Source organism: Triturus cristatus, chromosome 6 (genome assembly GCF_964204655.1).
Source record: "Triturus cristatus chromosome 6, aTriCri1.1, whole genome shotgun sequence".
Taxonomy (NCBI): Eukaryota; Metazoa; Chordata; class Amphibia; order Caudata; family Salamandridae; genus Triturus; species Triturus cristatus.
In genome coordinates, this window is record NC_140589.1 from 1,669,214,679 (window position 1) to 1,669,230,313 (window position 15,635).

General features: G+C 43.4%; 1 protein-coding gene across 1 annotated transcript in view; it reads left to right on the top strand.

Annotated features, from left to right (window-relative positions):
* Positions 1–15,635, top strand: part of SYT14 (synaptotagmin 14) — a 486,478-nt gene that overhangs the window by 303,754 nt on the left and 167,089 nt on the right. Inside the window, exon 4 of the mRNA XM_085609382.1 lies at positions 14,332–14,784. Within this exon, the coding sequence (XP_085465508.1) occupies positions 14,332–14,784 (453 nt within the window). The remainder of the gene's footprint in view (positions 1–14,331; positions 14,785–15,635) is intronic.

The window sequence follows — 15,635 nt, forward strand, 5'->3', positions numbered from 1 at the left end:
GGCTGTCGGGTCCCCCTTCCACCAAAACAAAGATCCAGTTTGGCAAAGTGCAGCCAGTACTGCGATCAAGACAAATGAGCTGCATTCTGATATTTTTCCTGCTCATGGAGTAGAGGGAGGCGTCCAGTCCCTGCTACAAGATGGCCATCACTGTGAACTGAACTAAGATCCAGCAGTTGAATGGTATGGGGAGGACTGAGTTGGGTAATACAGCTGAAGCAATTTGAGGTGATGGGAGCATCGACTGGGTTTGGACCGTAACAGGGGTCATAATTGAATGAGTAGCAGCCCAGCATATTCAGGCAGAGTGGAACAGCAGTGTGAGTGCAAGAGGTCTCCAAAGATCATGGGTGGAGTTCAAGTGGCAATTAACTAAATCTGGCTAAAAGGGGAGCACTGGGCATGGTAAGGCCTTCTTGGCTAGTAGGATATGTTGACTGCCTGGGAAATGAGCTGAAGGCATGGAAGGAAAGACCTGCCATGTACCTGGAAGGGCCAGCTGCTCCTTCCCTGGGAAGAAGCCAGCCCTAGGTCATACACTTCCTTGACCTGAATGGCTTTTAACTGAGGGAGGAGAGAAAGAGTCGGGGATCTGTACTAGCCAACATGAGACTGGAAGAACTACTGTATAGAAAAGCTGGTCAAATGTGCGGCCTTTTGAGACGGAGTCCTAGGACTGTTGAGAGTGGACCCGAAAAAGTTGTCCAAGAGGGCAACACACACAGATATTTATGCAGCTCAACTGGTCCCGAAAGTAGTGAAGATCAAAATCAACATGGCTGAAATGCTGGAGAGAATCAGGTTCCTCGAATATCGTGGTCGTGATGCCAAGGGTAGGTCTCGGCAAAATAATGTCTGGAGCATCGATCTTCCTAAGGGCAAGGAGGGAAAGATGTGGAAGCATACCTTAAAGGCTGGCTCAGAGGTGCCTTTACATCCTAAGGTTTGTCTAATATCTTTGTGGTAGAGAGGGCCAACATCTTCCCAATAGTAGCTACCAAACCCAGGGGCCCACCTTCGACATTCATAGCCAAACTCCCCCATTATGAAGACCGCCACCTGATCCTGTCCAGATGCAATAAGAACTATTGATGGTCAGAATGTTGAACAGTGCCAAACATTAACCCCAGTACAGAGATCTGAGCCTAAATCCATGTTTTTTTTTGCTTCCCATGTCATTCCAGTTTAGACCAACCTATATGCAAATCAGACTTGACCCTATAACAGGTCTAAGGATGCTTCCTGTCAAGGGAGATCTTGGCCTGGCAGTTTGGGCTGGACTGTTTCAATGAGGAACAGGGTTAAGACTCATTTGCATATGACTGGGTCCAAACTGGGGTGGCAGAGTGAGCAAAAGAAGGATGTATTAAACCCACATCTCTTGCCTGGGGGTGAATGGTGAAAAGTTTTAGCACTCAGTCCATCATTTTGTTGTGTTTGCTCTGATTCTGTTCAGGACACACACAATAGACCTGACCTGACCGCTGTAGGCCATTCCAAAGTCCTTCTGTTCCCTTACTATACTGCAGCAATTCAGCAGCAGCAGTGCACATTCTGTGCAGTCAAAGCAAAGGTGTGGAAATTGGACTTGAGGTACATGGTCCTTTTCCTTGTGAAACTGAAGGTATTAGCCAGTGCAGAGACCTTATTCTACATGGACCCAGATGAAGCATAAGACTGGACTGAGAAAAGAGAGCCACTGTCTGATCCTCCCAGTGGGCAGGTGCCCAAGTCCAGTGACAGGAACAGAAAAGGCTGAGGTCACGCAGCCTGCCTAGTGAACTCACACTACAGCAGGCAACGGTGGAGTATAATGAGACATTGGCGACTGCCGCAGCTCTGGGGAGGTTGCTGAACAACCTAGCATGGTGTGGTAGGCACACAGCTCCAGAATCTCGTACTTGCAGACTATCAATATGGAATATTAGGGGCTTGAGCAATGCGACCAACAGGCACCAGATAGATACATATTTAAAATGCAGAGAGGTGTCCACATGAGGATTCTGTATGATACTAACCTCACACTATTGGAAAGTGTAAAATTGCAGTACACATGGAGGGGTACCTTTTAACACGACATACCTCATGAGCGGGAGGGCTCCACATATGTATATCCCTTGCAGAATGTCTCTAGAATCAAGGAGGAACTGGAGGAGGCGATGACATTTAATATTAAGGTTTCCATGTGATCATCATCCACCACCCTCAGGATAGATATAGTCTCTCATTGCACTTTACCAGGACTTGAGAGTCCCATCAATGCCAAAATCAAGTTCTGCCACTGTAAGGAATTGGGTCATTAGTTGTGAGGGTTGGCAGCCCCACTCAAATATTAAACACAACCTTGTCAGGGTGAACCACAGAAAGTCACTTAATGAACTTGTCCTAAACCCTCTGGTTGCTAGGCACAAAAGCAGTCAGGCTTAACTTAGAGGCACTGTGTAAAGTATTTATGCAGCACACAAGCAGTAATATTGTAATAACATAACACAAGAAAAATCCAAACCAATTTAGAAAAATAAAACATACATTTTAATAAATTTACACCAAAATGAAATAAATCCATCAGTAGAATCGGAGTTATATATCTTTAATGTTATTGATGAAAAAAAGTGCCAAAAAGAACGAAGCGCCAACCGCTGGTATCTGGTCACATGAGACCTGGGCAAAATCGCAAGTTAAGGCTGACTGTGATGGCGTGGGCCGGCTTTAGTCACCAGGTTCGCCCTGGTTAAGAGTTACCTTTGTCAATAAAAAAGCAGAGAGGGATTCCACTCTCCAAAGGGACAGGACACCGTGTTCAGACTATTCAGTCAGGTAAGATCTCCCTTTAGGTATCTTTGAATGGATCTCACACACTGTTCATACTCTTCCCACAATCTTACTCAACACTTCTTATATTCCCCTGGGTACATCAAGGTGAAGCCCCACATTGAGTGAGAAACTATACTTTATTCATAAAAAGTCAATATTTCTATACTGAGCAATAATTCAATCACATTTGAGCATTAAATATATATATATATTTTAAAAAAGGACAGACATGGTCCTGACAATTAAAAACCATGCAGATAAAAATACACTATGTCATTCCTCCCTTACAATGGTGAAAAGATCTCTTTCTATAATATTAAACACAGGCAATTTCTAATATGGGAACAAGTTAATTACTTTGACACTTAAATACTGGCAAGGAGAGGGAAAATACGAAAGACAATCACATAATTTCTAATAAAAGAACAAATGTATTACTTGAATACATAAACACTGACAAAGACAGGGAAAATACATAAGACAATCACATACGTCTTTAAATCACTAATCTGTTTTGATTATTATTTAGAGTACAGAGTATCGGTAAGATCATTGATATCTACTGTATCACTCAACACTTATCAGATTTAGTGTTCAAGTTGCATCAACGCATTTCAGTGCATTCCCAATATTTAGAGCCACCTTCTTCAGGATGAATAGATTTCTCCCACAATTGGTTATTAATACATGCAACCCGTGAGGACTAAAGTCGATTATAGAGAAGATCGTGGAATCCCAACTACATTATCTTGTATTGTTGTTGGTTTAATTTAAATTGTGGGAGAAATCTATTCATCCTGAAGAAGGTGGCTTTAAATATTGGGAATCCACCGAACCGCGTCTATGCAACTTGAACACATAGGGGCTGATTACGATGGCGGTGAACCCACCACCGACAGATTCACCGCCATCCTGATGCCATTTCCTGCCCGCCATATTATAATGGCGGGGGGTCTGTGGCAGTCAGAAAATCCGATCGCCACACATCCCATGGGCTCCTTGAGCCCGCCGGTGTGGCGAAGGCCTTCCCATCGCAAAAATGGTGGCAGTGCCTACCAGTCACCACAATTGGGATTACGAAGTGTCTCCCTGCAAGCCTTTCCATGGTGGTTCTCCTGTCATGGAAATGCTGGCAGGGATGGACTTTGGGGGCCCGTAGTGGGCCTCCCTTCATCCCGGGCACTTTTGTTTGGGGGTTGGGGGCACCTATGGTGCACCCCTACATTCCCATGCACCATGTGGTAGGCACCGCATCGTGCCTACCACGTAGTGCAGCGAAATGTAAATAGTGCCTTATTTACATTGCGGTGGGTGCTTCAGCTAGCAGGTAGGTTTTGGAGAACTAAATTATCCAACCAGCCTATGAGGAATTTAGAGATGTCTTCAACACGAAGGGACTATCATTTTTCCATCTAATCACATTTATGAATGTGCTATTGATCAACAAACTCAAGCAAAGATACCGCATGGGCAAATATATCCACTCACCCCTAAGGAAAATGTAGTATTCATTTAATATGTGTCTTTTTAATAGCAAACTCTTTGGCTTCAGTTAGCGGGAGCTTTCTAGTTTTCCGGATGTGAAGGTCAATTTCTAACAAAATGTCCTCCTTTTCCACAATACAGTTATACACCTCCCTTCTGTCATTGTTGTTCAGTTTGTAGGACCAAATTAATCAATGGACCACACTTTACAGGTCTATTGACAACCAAGGAAAAAACATCCTTTTTTTACTTTCAGCAAGCCATCTTAGAAAATGGCTGTTGCAGCCTCATCTGTCCAAATGGTTTCTGCTCTAAAATGTTGAAAATAACTTATGTAATTCATTATCTCCTTGTTGCCTTGTCATAGAGATAAGTGAAACATATGTGTCGCCAGGTTGTCTACTTATGATCAAAAATCTTGCAGAATAAAACTAAAAATGTTAAAACTTAATCTGCTTGGGACTGTTTCTGCTAATTAAGAGAGTAGCCAACACAATACTTTCTTTGGCAAGTAGGAGAACATGAAAGAAACTTTAGACATGTCTTTAGATGTACCTGGGCTTGAGTCTGCTTTGAGTCATAAAGGCGTGAAATTGTTTAGGGTCTCCACTATCCTTTCTGAGTATGCTATGCATATGTGGAGATTCACTACTCCCAATCCCATCGAATTTGTGGGATTATACTTTGTAATTAACGTAGAAGGCCCCATGTCAGCTGTTACATGGGTGGAGCATGACCCCTCTCTATCTTGTTGAAGCACTAATTCATTTATTTTTATGAGGAGAAAGATTTGTTCTTGTCAAGCAACCCCCAAAGACACTCCTGAGCAATGACCTTTGTCTTTAATTGGAGAGGATTAACATTGGAGCTCATGCCACATGGTGGGCTGCAGACCCTGTCTTGATTCTAAAGTGGATATTAGTATGAGGTGACAGAAACTCTGACAATCATCTTCCTATCCTTCACACAGAGGAGCCTAGGAACAAGGTTTGAGTGAAAACCGTGACAGTAATATAATCTCTTCATGGGAAAATGTAGAAGGGGTTTAGGAAAGGAGGCTTTGCTTGCCTCTCACAGGCCTCGTCCTCCAACAATAGACTCTGCCTCAGTAATATAGACTAGGGTAGTATTTTGTCTATGGACAATAAAGAATAGAATTGTGAATATAGGTTTTATTCATACATGCACATCAACCCCCTTTCTCAGGAGCAATTTTTACGTGATCCTTCAATGACGATAGCCCATCACAATCCCTGGAGCTACTTGAAAAAACAGCTAGATTCAGAAGCACCAGGTTGCCAAAGTCAATATGCTGTCCAGAGTCTGGACTTGAAGAATTCTGATAAGAATTTTGTTAAGGAAGCACAAATAAACCTGAGGATACAGGGCTAGGAAAGGTGAAGGAAGAAATACGCAAGAGAGAGCAGGAAGAGTAAAACCACAAAAGTGCAGGATCAGAACACTGAGCAGACTAACACCAGCAGGAACAATGTAACCCAGAAAGTTGTGCTGCACCATTGTTCACTTACTGACACTTCTTATGATGCTTGGAAATGCTGCCTTTGTGATCTTGTTATTCTGATTGGCCTGATTCTCCCTATGCTCTCTGTCTTCCTGCTCAGTCCCAACCTCCATAGACTAGTCTCTCATGCTTTTCAGATCTCCCACCTACTCTGATTCAGTCTTATCCTTGCAGGTTGTTTCTTCGAACCATTCAACTTTCCTTATCAAATCCTGACACTAAGCCAGAACTGGCTTAAATCCAGTTCCGCCATTCATCAAACCTTTAGAACTGTAATGCACATCCTTGGCTGGGAGAGTTAAGAGATCTGGCTCAGAGGACAATAGCTTGCTCTGAATGCATGAAGAGCAAATGGATGTTAGCCACTTAGCAGGGATTAGCTATCTGTTAGTTGCCAGGAACAGCTGGCAAAACAAATTGCAGCTTTAGCATTACCTGTTTTGACTAAGCGTCCCCAGGGAGGGCTTCTCCTATTGATTCCAGGGCCATATCAGACAGCCAACTCCAGTTACAGTAGGAGAGAAAATAAGTTTTGATCCTGTGAGATGGAAGGGAAGGTCATTTAAATAGGGGAGGGGCCAAGGAACTTAAGCCAGGACTGCCTGGTTGTAGCTTGATTCTACCATCATTAAACAGGGATTCTGGTGTAATTCTGCAGAAAGTCAAAGAGGAAGTACCACAAAAGGAGATGGGGGAACCTTGTAAAAATAGTTAGGATTGGGTGTTAAGATTTCTCCAGTTACTAATTAGTGTGTGGGATAAATCTGACACTTCAACCACCACCTCCTCGGAACATTCCTGGGGAGGCTTACCAGAAGAAGAAGGCCATGCTGGAAGAACACTTCTGCCTCCTGCTGGAAGAAGAGGTCTCACACAAGAACTCAAGGAGTTCTGGTTTCTGCTGGCACCCAGGGACCTGACTCAAGGGGTCAACTTGCTTGCCTCCTGTTTCCCTGCTTTACAGACACATAAACCAGCAGCAGGACTCCTGATTTCAAGAGGGCCCAGCTGACCACAGAGGATTGTAGGCTGCAGGACAGCTAGTTGGAGAAAGACCTGGTGCCCAGAAGTCTGCCATGAGGAGCTAGGGGCTCCAGGAGTAACCAGGAGGAACGTTCCATCACAAAGTTTTGACTTAGTCATTTTTTCCACCTAAGGAGGACCAGGACAAATTGCTGAGTTTTGCCCAGGTTGGTCGCACTGGATGTGGGCAAGAAAAACAGGCTCGTCCAACTCAAAGCTTTTTGCCATGCTGAAAACTGGTTCAGCGGAACATTGCAGCTTTGCCCTGCTGGAGGATTTCGACTTTCAAATTGACCAAAGGAAAAATCTTGGACCGTGGTTAGGCAGCAAATCTATTTAACCCACAAACCTGCCTCAGTAGCTATGAAATCCAGGTTTGTTCCACTTGGAGCTTTATGTACCAAAACCAGTAGCTTCAATGGGAGCTCAACAATTATGTATCAGAACTCATTAAACCCTTACTGGCCACAGCCTTGCACCTCGACTCACTGGGTGATTTTGACTCCCATTTCAGAGACTAAGTCTAAAGGTAAAAACTTTGACCGGGATGATCCGCTTGGTGTATGCAACTTCCATCTCGGTCAGCCTAAAGTCACGTCTAGTTCATGTTCCATTGTGAACTTCACTTTGTCTTCTTGCTTTTTGGCCTAAAACTTAAAAAGTTCCTATCCCCTGTTACCCTAATCTATTTGAAATATTTTGTTGTACTGTTGTTCATTAAATATTTCTCTTTTTTCTAAATGTGTTAGGCAATTTTATTATGCTGTGTGCTTTAATTTGAATTTGTCGTAATGCTTGAACTTAAATTAATTATTTACCGCATTCCTGATGCTCACCCACTGGCAAAGCCAAAGCCCAAAGTTACCTGCAATGTTGCTACTCATACTGTCCATTATCCTGGGCTGCCTTCTAACCAGTGTCTGTGCCCCATACACTGCATAACTGTGTAATCACATAGAGGGCTGCAGAAAGAAGGACATCCTGCAACAGGACATTGTCAAATGAAATGGCCAAGCAAGTTGTTGTTTGCATGAAGTGAAGTCAGTAAACTCAGAAAACTAATTCAACAGCAACATTTTCAGACTTTACCCAACTTCGCTGGTGAAGTATGAAATTCTGCCCGACTCCCAATAGTTAGCAGCTCTGAGGATGATTGATAAATGCAATGATTAATTTCCCTTCTAGTGGTAGCAAGCAGGTGAAGGACAGTGGGATTCTGTATAAATGGAATTATCCAAGAACATAAATTAAAGTCACATGAATCAGATGAGGTTTGTAGTGAGAATATCACCTAGATTAGAAGCGTCTAACATAAATTAAAACAAGTATAATTTTTGGTGTAATGCCACTACCATTGCATGGCTCACAGCTGGCATGGGGTGCCACTGAGTGGTGTCGTGGATTGGAGGCTTGGAGCACCCAGACCATGTATTGGCCAGTGCCAACTGAAGGGGGCTAGGCAGCGGAGGTTTACTGCTCACATCAGGGGTACTGCGTAACTTTACTTTCTTATGAAGTGCATTTCACGTACTCATGGTGATGTCAAAGTGAGGCCACGCTCCATATCTGTGTCGGTTTTGACTCTCTTTGAGCAGGGCAAAGGAGTGTAACGGAGGAGCTTTGGATCGAGGGTGAAGGAAAATTGTGAAATAGAAGCTGGAAAGCCGAGGAGGCGGTGAGAGACAACGAGAACCAGGTTAGTCTAACCACCCATGCATAGTAGTTGGCAAGGCTCTTTAACTCCCCCAAATAACTCATTTGCAGCCCTGCCCGCCCCAATTCCTATAACAGGTGCAGGTACTCACGCAGAGACTGTCTTGCCGCTTAGCACCGCTGCTGTAGACATGGCTGGGTAGAGAGAGTTGAGAGTCACAGAAGCTGCTCTGCTCATAGGTTTACCGATCCTGCAACAAGTCCCCGCTTCTGCTCACCCTCGTGAATCCTAAAGTTCCAGATCTAAAGGCAGAGCCCATGCGCCAGCCTAAGCTAAACAAGCAAAGAGTACGTCCTTTTGGCTGCCATGATAAGGTCAGGAGAATATTTAATCAACTTCACCAACGAAACGGTGAAAGGAGTAATTACTGGAGCGACTGACCGCGACATGGCCACTATTTAATGTGCATGCTTAGTGTCCCACAGATGAAGCGCCCTTCAGAAGAGAGCATATTCTACTCTTGGTGCCAACACGGAAGAGGCGGGTCCCACCTGGGACTGAAACTAGAAGCAGAAATAGTTAAAAGTCGTATTTTCTCAGGTGCAATATTTCACCCCAAAAACGTAGGCTCTAGGTGCAGAGGTATATAAACAAGCGCTTTAACAAGCCAGCGAGATGCAAGTGTGAACAGAGGCATGCCGGGATATCCAATCCGCCACAGAAAGGACTTTATAAGCAAGCATTGAAAATTCAATAGGACTCGCATTTACGTGAGTCCTATTGCATTAGAATCGGAAGTGCAGGTGGGAAGAAGGCATGAACGGGAGTGGGGGGACTGTTGTGGTCTGAGAAGTCACGGACTGCGGGAGGGGAGGGGGGAAGGCAGGGGAAGAAAATTACTGTTGTAAGTAAAGGGGCCGGTAGCCGCGGAAGGAAAAAATGATGAATGAGGAGGGACTAACAAGCCTTAAACCAATCGGAAGGCAGCATTTAAGATAAAAGCCAATGGGCAGAGAGTGGGCGGAGCTTCCACGAAGCTTCCACGATACAGTATATACTGCATGCCTCGCTAAGCGATAGCAACGCATTCGCACTGCAACGCTAGGTGAGACCTAAAAAGGCAGCATGCCTGCCAGACTTTTAGGATAACTACAATGTAAATAAATGGTTCCAATTAGATTCACTGATTGTAAATTTATCTTTTTGGACATTCAGAAAGTCTTGCATGGATCTGGACCTATGATGGGCAGCATTGACCTACTTTTGCAGGTTTTCATTCTAATGGAATTTAATTTCCAAAATATTAAGGAGATTTTGGAGGTGGGCGTGTGAGGAATGTTAGGTGCACATATGGAGATATGTTTGTTGTCTGGCATTGATATGGCACTGCTAGCACTCAAAATCAGACCCTTTTTGAAAACTCACGGCACTGGAATTTAGGCAAAAACCCATCAGGGCCATTCTCATGAGACCCCTAGTTTATTAGCACACAACTGAACAATCCTTGTATTTTAGAGAACTACAGTTAATCTTTAACCCGTTAACCGTGGTGTTAAATCCGCCGCGTTGCGGGCATTTCCGTGCGTGGGCGGGGCCGCGTCGGCCAACGGACGTGCGCAGCACTACAGAGGTAGTACTCGCGACGGCCGTTGGCCGACGCACGCAGCGAACGGGTTAAAGCAAAAATATATTCATCCAGCTCTTGCAGGGGCCATACCCTTACTGTGGAGTGTTGTATGTGTAGTATGTAAGTGTTTATACGTCTATCGTTTAAAGCTTAGATAAAGGTGCCTATCATTTCATTTAATTTACAAAACAAAAGTGAATTTATATATGCATGGAGTGTTTGGAAAAGAACAAGTCATTGAGGGAGTATTGCCATTTGTATTCCTCCCAACAGAGACAAAAGAACTGAATGCCAGGACTCAATTTTCTTAGCTTTTTTCCCAGTAGGATAATATAGTTGAACTTCTAATGTACCTGCAACTAACATTTGAACATAACTCCTAGATACCTCATGGTTTAGAATATTTTCATCCTCAAAGATATTTAGGCAGCATATCTTCGTTGGAGTTTAAAAGGATCGCTTCTGTTTGTGTTGTAATGATTCTATAGTCAGACACCAATAAATATTCTTCTAGAATCCTAAATACGCTGCTCAGATTTTTTGCCTTTGGGTTAATCCAGAAGGCTGCATCATCAGCCTAGATTTATTGGAACCTCTAGACAATTCAGGACTCCTTCTAGGTCAGAGAGTCTCCATTGATCCCCTTTGAGATGTGCTCCATTTAAATAGTGAACAGTAAAGTGGATAATGGGAACCCATTCCTGGTGCTTCACACTACACAGATATTGCAGCGTGCCTTGCCTTTAAAAACCAGATTAAAATTAGCACCTTCATCAAAAGTCAACACAAACTTGTGAACTGAGAGGAAAAGCACATAGAGTGCGTAACTTAAAAATCTCAGTTCACCAAATGAAAAAGCCTTCACTGTGTCCAGAAGTAAGAATCAGAGGGGAGTTAGTTTGTTTGGCACAATCAGTCCATACAGTGAGTGTTGGCAGTGAGTAAACTATACTTTAGCAGGGACCATGTGTCCAGCTAATGAGCAAGAATGTTTATTACCGGTTTACTATAGGTAGAACAGCCATTAAAGGCCAGCTCCAGCATTAAAGGCCCGAGCTAAAGGTGAGGGCCTTTAACAAGGGAGTGTGCCTTTGATGAACGGTAAGCCCACCTACGCGGGCTATTAGAATAGTCTGCCCCATCAGGGCCGAATTTTCTAATTAGTAAAACAAAGGCCTCACGCAGCCCGAGAGGGTTCAAATCCCCTCAGCTCCAAAGCCTTTGTTCACAGCTGGTGTGGTGAATGTTCTACAGCTAACAGCGCACGCAGGGCCACGGCGATTAGCTTTTGAACATTCACAGCAAGAGCTGTGAAGAGGGGCTGAACTCAGGTCCTGGTTCTCCCCAACTTGGCTGAACTGCTTTTTGTAGTGTGCCTGCATGTCTAACCTGTCATTGAATTGATTTTCCTTGCTCTATCTTTTGCACCCAATAATGGCTGAAGATCATTTTTGTGCTTGTGAAACATTCTCTTCAAGGCAGTTATTTATCCAGCAGATTCAGGGTTCTACTGAAATTTGAAGGAGTCAATGTGAGTTTGAAAACGTACATTATAAAAATTGTCTTTGCTTTCAACTTTCTCACAAGGGGCCTTATAATTATTGCCTATAATCTCCTTATACACAAGCTTTAGTTTGTTTAAAAGGGTAAGCATACAGTGCAAAGCTATCTAGAGCCAATGGGTCGCTGACATGGGCTGGAACCCAAGGATATAATTCACGACTGTTTACACTGAGACAGAATCTTATCTTGTCGTGTGAGGATCTAGTGTTCTTTATAGAGGTGAATCTTAAAATCATTTCACGATTACAAGAGTATGTATGCAGTGCAAATTTAGCTACAGTGTACCAGAGTTCTGAACATGGACTGGAACCCAGGGATATCATTCAGGGTTGTTTACAGTGAGACAGAATCCTATCTTCTCTTGCGAGGATCAAGTGTTCTTTAAGGAAGTGAGGGGCATATTCACAAGGATTTATCTCCAAATTATCCCCATTTTAACGCATCAAAAGTGGTGATAAAATTAACACCCCATTCACAAGCTGGTGCAAACTGCAGACAACACCAGTATTCCCGTGATAACTGCCCCCGAATTTATCTCCACGGTGGACACCACCAACTAACACTAAAGAGATGCACAGTATGCGTTCCCGTGCAAAACCACACTAGAAAACCGTAACACCACATTCACAACGAACTGCCAGATCTGTGAAGCAAAGCAAAAACAGGGGATAGCCTGAGGGAGCACCAGGGATTTTACACCTGCCTTTTGCTGGTGTTCAGCAGGATGACTACCTGAAGCATGGAAGGGAACACAGCCAGGAGCCTGTTAAGATGTAGGTATTCCAGATGGAAGGTGTCTGCCTAAGTTAGCACCACTAAAAAGATAGTATTTTTGGTTAAAAGAAATGGCCAGACTTCGTGGAAGCTGATTGCCGTGGTCACCATGCTGCCAGTTTCACAGTGATACCTGGCTTCAAGCAGGGGCAGTGTTGGGCCGGGAGCTAAAAGTAGTGATGATGGGACTTCTCAGCCGATAACTGGCCATTCACAACGTATCGCCGGCTAACGCAGGATTTTAATTCGCCATCGCGATGATTAGTACGTGGGTTTTGACACCCCTTCTTTGTTACTATCGCCATGTACCGCGGGCTTGGAAATAACCCACTCACATGACGATATTAATCAGGGTTAGGCAGCGTTAACTTTTCTTGCGATGACTGACAATGGCGATAGTTATCGCCCGTCTTTGTGAATATACCCCCTGAGTATTCAAATAATGTCAGGATGACAAGAGTATGTATACAGTGCAAATTTAGCTAGTGCATTACAGAGTGCTGAACATTGGCAGGGACCCAGGGATATAATTCAGGATTGTCTACAGTGAGACTGAATCTTACCTTATTGAGTGGGGATGTAGTGTTCTTTAAAGAGGTCAGTCTTCAGATCATTTCACGATTACAAGTGCTTGGGGCAGTTCAGATTTTGACAGGGATGTTGTTCCAGGTCCTTGGGGCATAGATTGAGAAGGCCTACCTTCTGGATTGCTCCGCTTTGCACATTTAGGTTTCTAGTCTTTCCAAGCCCTGGGTTCTAGTGTGTCGCTGTCCACCTCAATTGGTTATTTCTTCAACGAGGTTGGCAATGTGCTATTTCTGCTAGCATTGTATGTCATGAATCTGATCTTGAAGATAATGCAGGCTTGAGGTGGAGCCAGTGTAATTACTTCAGGGGATCTGCTTGCTCATTCTGTCTCAACTCTATCTTGCCTGGGGCATCTTGCTGTCTTCAATTGCTTCTGTCCTGCTGTATATTGCGTCTCTAAGGTAGCCAAATCCTAACTTTACTTTCTAAAAATAATAAAAATGATAATAATAATGTATTTGATAATAATGTATTTATTGACCACAAGACTCTGAGACTGAGTGGATGGCAGACTGCATAGATCTTTGTTGAGCAATTTTGCACTCAGGTGGGAACAATTTTGCACAAGCCGGACAGCAGAAAACAGTTGCTCCTACTGACTACTGCATAATGTTGTTTTTCCACTATTCTTTTACTGCAAACATAATTTTTGCCACAGTCATTTGGCTTAAAACTGCCAGCTATCGGTACAGACTATGCAATTTGGCTTCTTGGTGTTTATTTATTTACTTAAACATGTATCTCTCTCCTGGTATTGTTCCATCATCTAGATATCCATGCTCTGTTGATGTTTGTTATTGCTTTAATAAGTGACCTACTGACAAAGAGATGGCATTTTACTAATGATAAATCATAAACATGTAACATTACATGTCCTTCTGCATTCTAACTGGTTTAGATGAGCACCGCCACCTGCTCTTCAAACAAATTAAAGTGGTCCCCTTGTAATTAAGGAAAGTCCTTTTAGCATGTTATGTTTGATCCATCCACTTTTAGGTCAATATGTACATTTTGATACAAGAGCTGATAATAGGGGTCTTTTGACCGTGCGGTGGCTCTTTCCAAAATCAGTACTTGATAGTAATGTAATTTAAGTTTCAAACCCCTCCTTTGCTGCCTCTAAAAATGTGGACCCAAGATAGCTGCTTCCTTTGACTGTTTCAGATGAGCACATTTCTGTCGAGATGCTCGCAACCTCGCTCTGGGAAGGCCACACTTGACAAATGAATCTAATAATGAGAGGTGGGAAGTAATTACATGCGTTCGTCTTTTCTTTCTTAGGAGATGTCAGCTCGAGGATCATCTTCACAGCTTCCCAAAGCTTTTGATCCTGAGCCGGTAGCTAAAAATGGCACCCTGGATGTGACTTTTGACTATGACTCACAGGAACAGAGGCTTCTGGTAACAGTGACAGCTGTCACCGACATCCCGGCATTCAACAGGACGGGGAGCTGCAGCTCGTGGCAAGTCCACCTTGTTCTGCTACCCATGAAGAAACAGCGAGCGAAGACAGGCATTCAGCGGGGACCCTGCCCCGTCTTCACGGAGACCTTCAAGTTCCATCACATCGAGTCGGAGATGATTGGGAATTATGCGGTCCGCTTCCGACTCTACGGCATCCGGCGCATGAAAAAGGAGCGCGTTGTGGGGGAAAAGATTTTTTACTTAACAAAGTTGAATCTTCAAGGGAAGGTGTCAGTACCAGTAATACTGGAGTCCTCTTGCAGTCTCTCCGTGAGTATTAAGCAAAACACAGCAAGAATGTCATATATTCTATTCTGTAGTGTATTTTGGAATGTGTTCAACCCAGTGCATAAAAGCTGGTCAGGTTAGGCCACCTTTGTGAAACACACTTCTTCTCCTACTGATAATATTTCAATAATTTCGTTATCTTTTCTTGATAGGCAATCGATGAAAGAGCTTCCACTCGGTGTTCCAAATTAGGGGGGAATATGCACACGTTTGATCACATTTTGTTTCCATATAATTTAGTGATAAACGTATTCACCAAAAGATATGCAACAATGACTACAGTCAATGCCCACGATACCCATTCATTTGTCCTTCTATAACCATATATTCTAAGTACAACAAATATGGGTGAGCATGTGGTTCTCTCCTCCCATTGACACTAAGGTCCTGATTTAGAGTTTGGCAGATGGGCTACTCTGTCCCAAATTTAACAGATATCCCGTGCGCCATATTACAAGTCCATTATATCCTATGGCGCATATAATACGGCGAACTGGATATCTATCACATTTGTGATGGAGTAACCCGTCCGGCAAACTTTAAATAGGCCGTAAATTCCTATGATCTACATTGTGTAACACAGCTGTTGTTTATTGACCTTTAAGTTGCTGGTTTGCTTCCTGTTCAGTCAGAGAAGCTTTTTATATCACAATATTAAACTTATATTTCACAGGCCAGTGTTTAAGACCGAAGTCGTCAAAAAGGAAAATATCACGGCTTAGTTGAAAGCCACAGCATATTGTCTTACACCCTTCTTGCTTGGTGCTTCTGTTATGCACATCTCAATCAAGGCAGGCACACTTATGGGCAGAGGAGTATTTCTAACTGCTCTT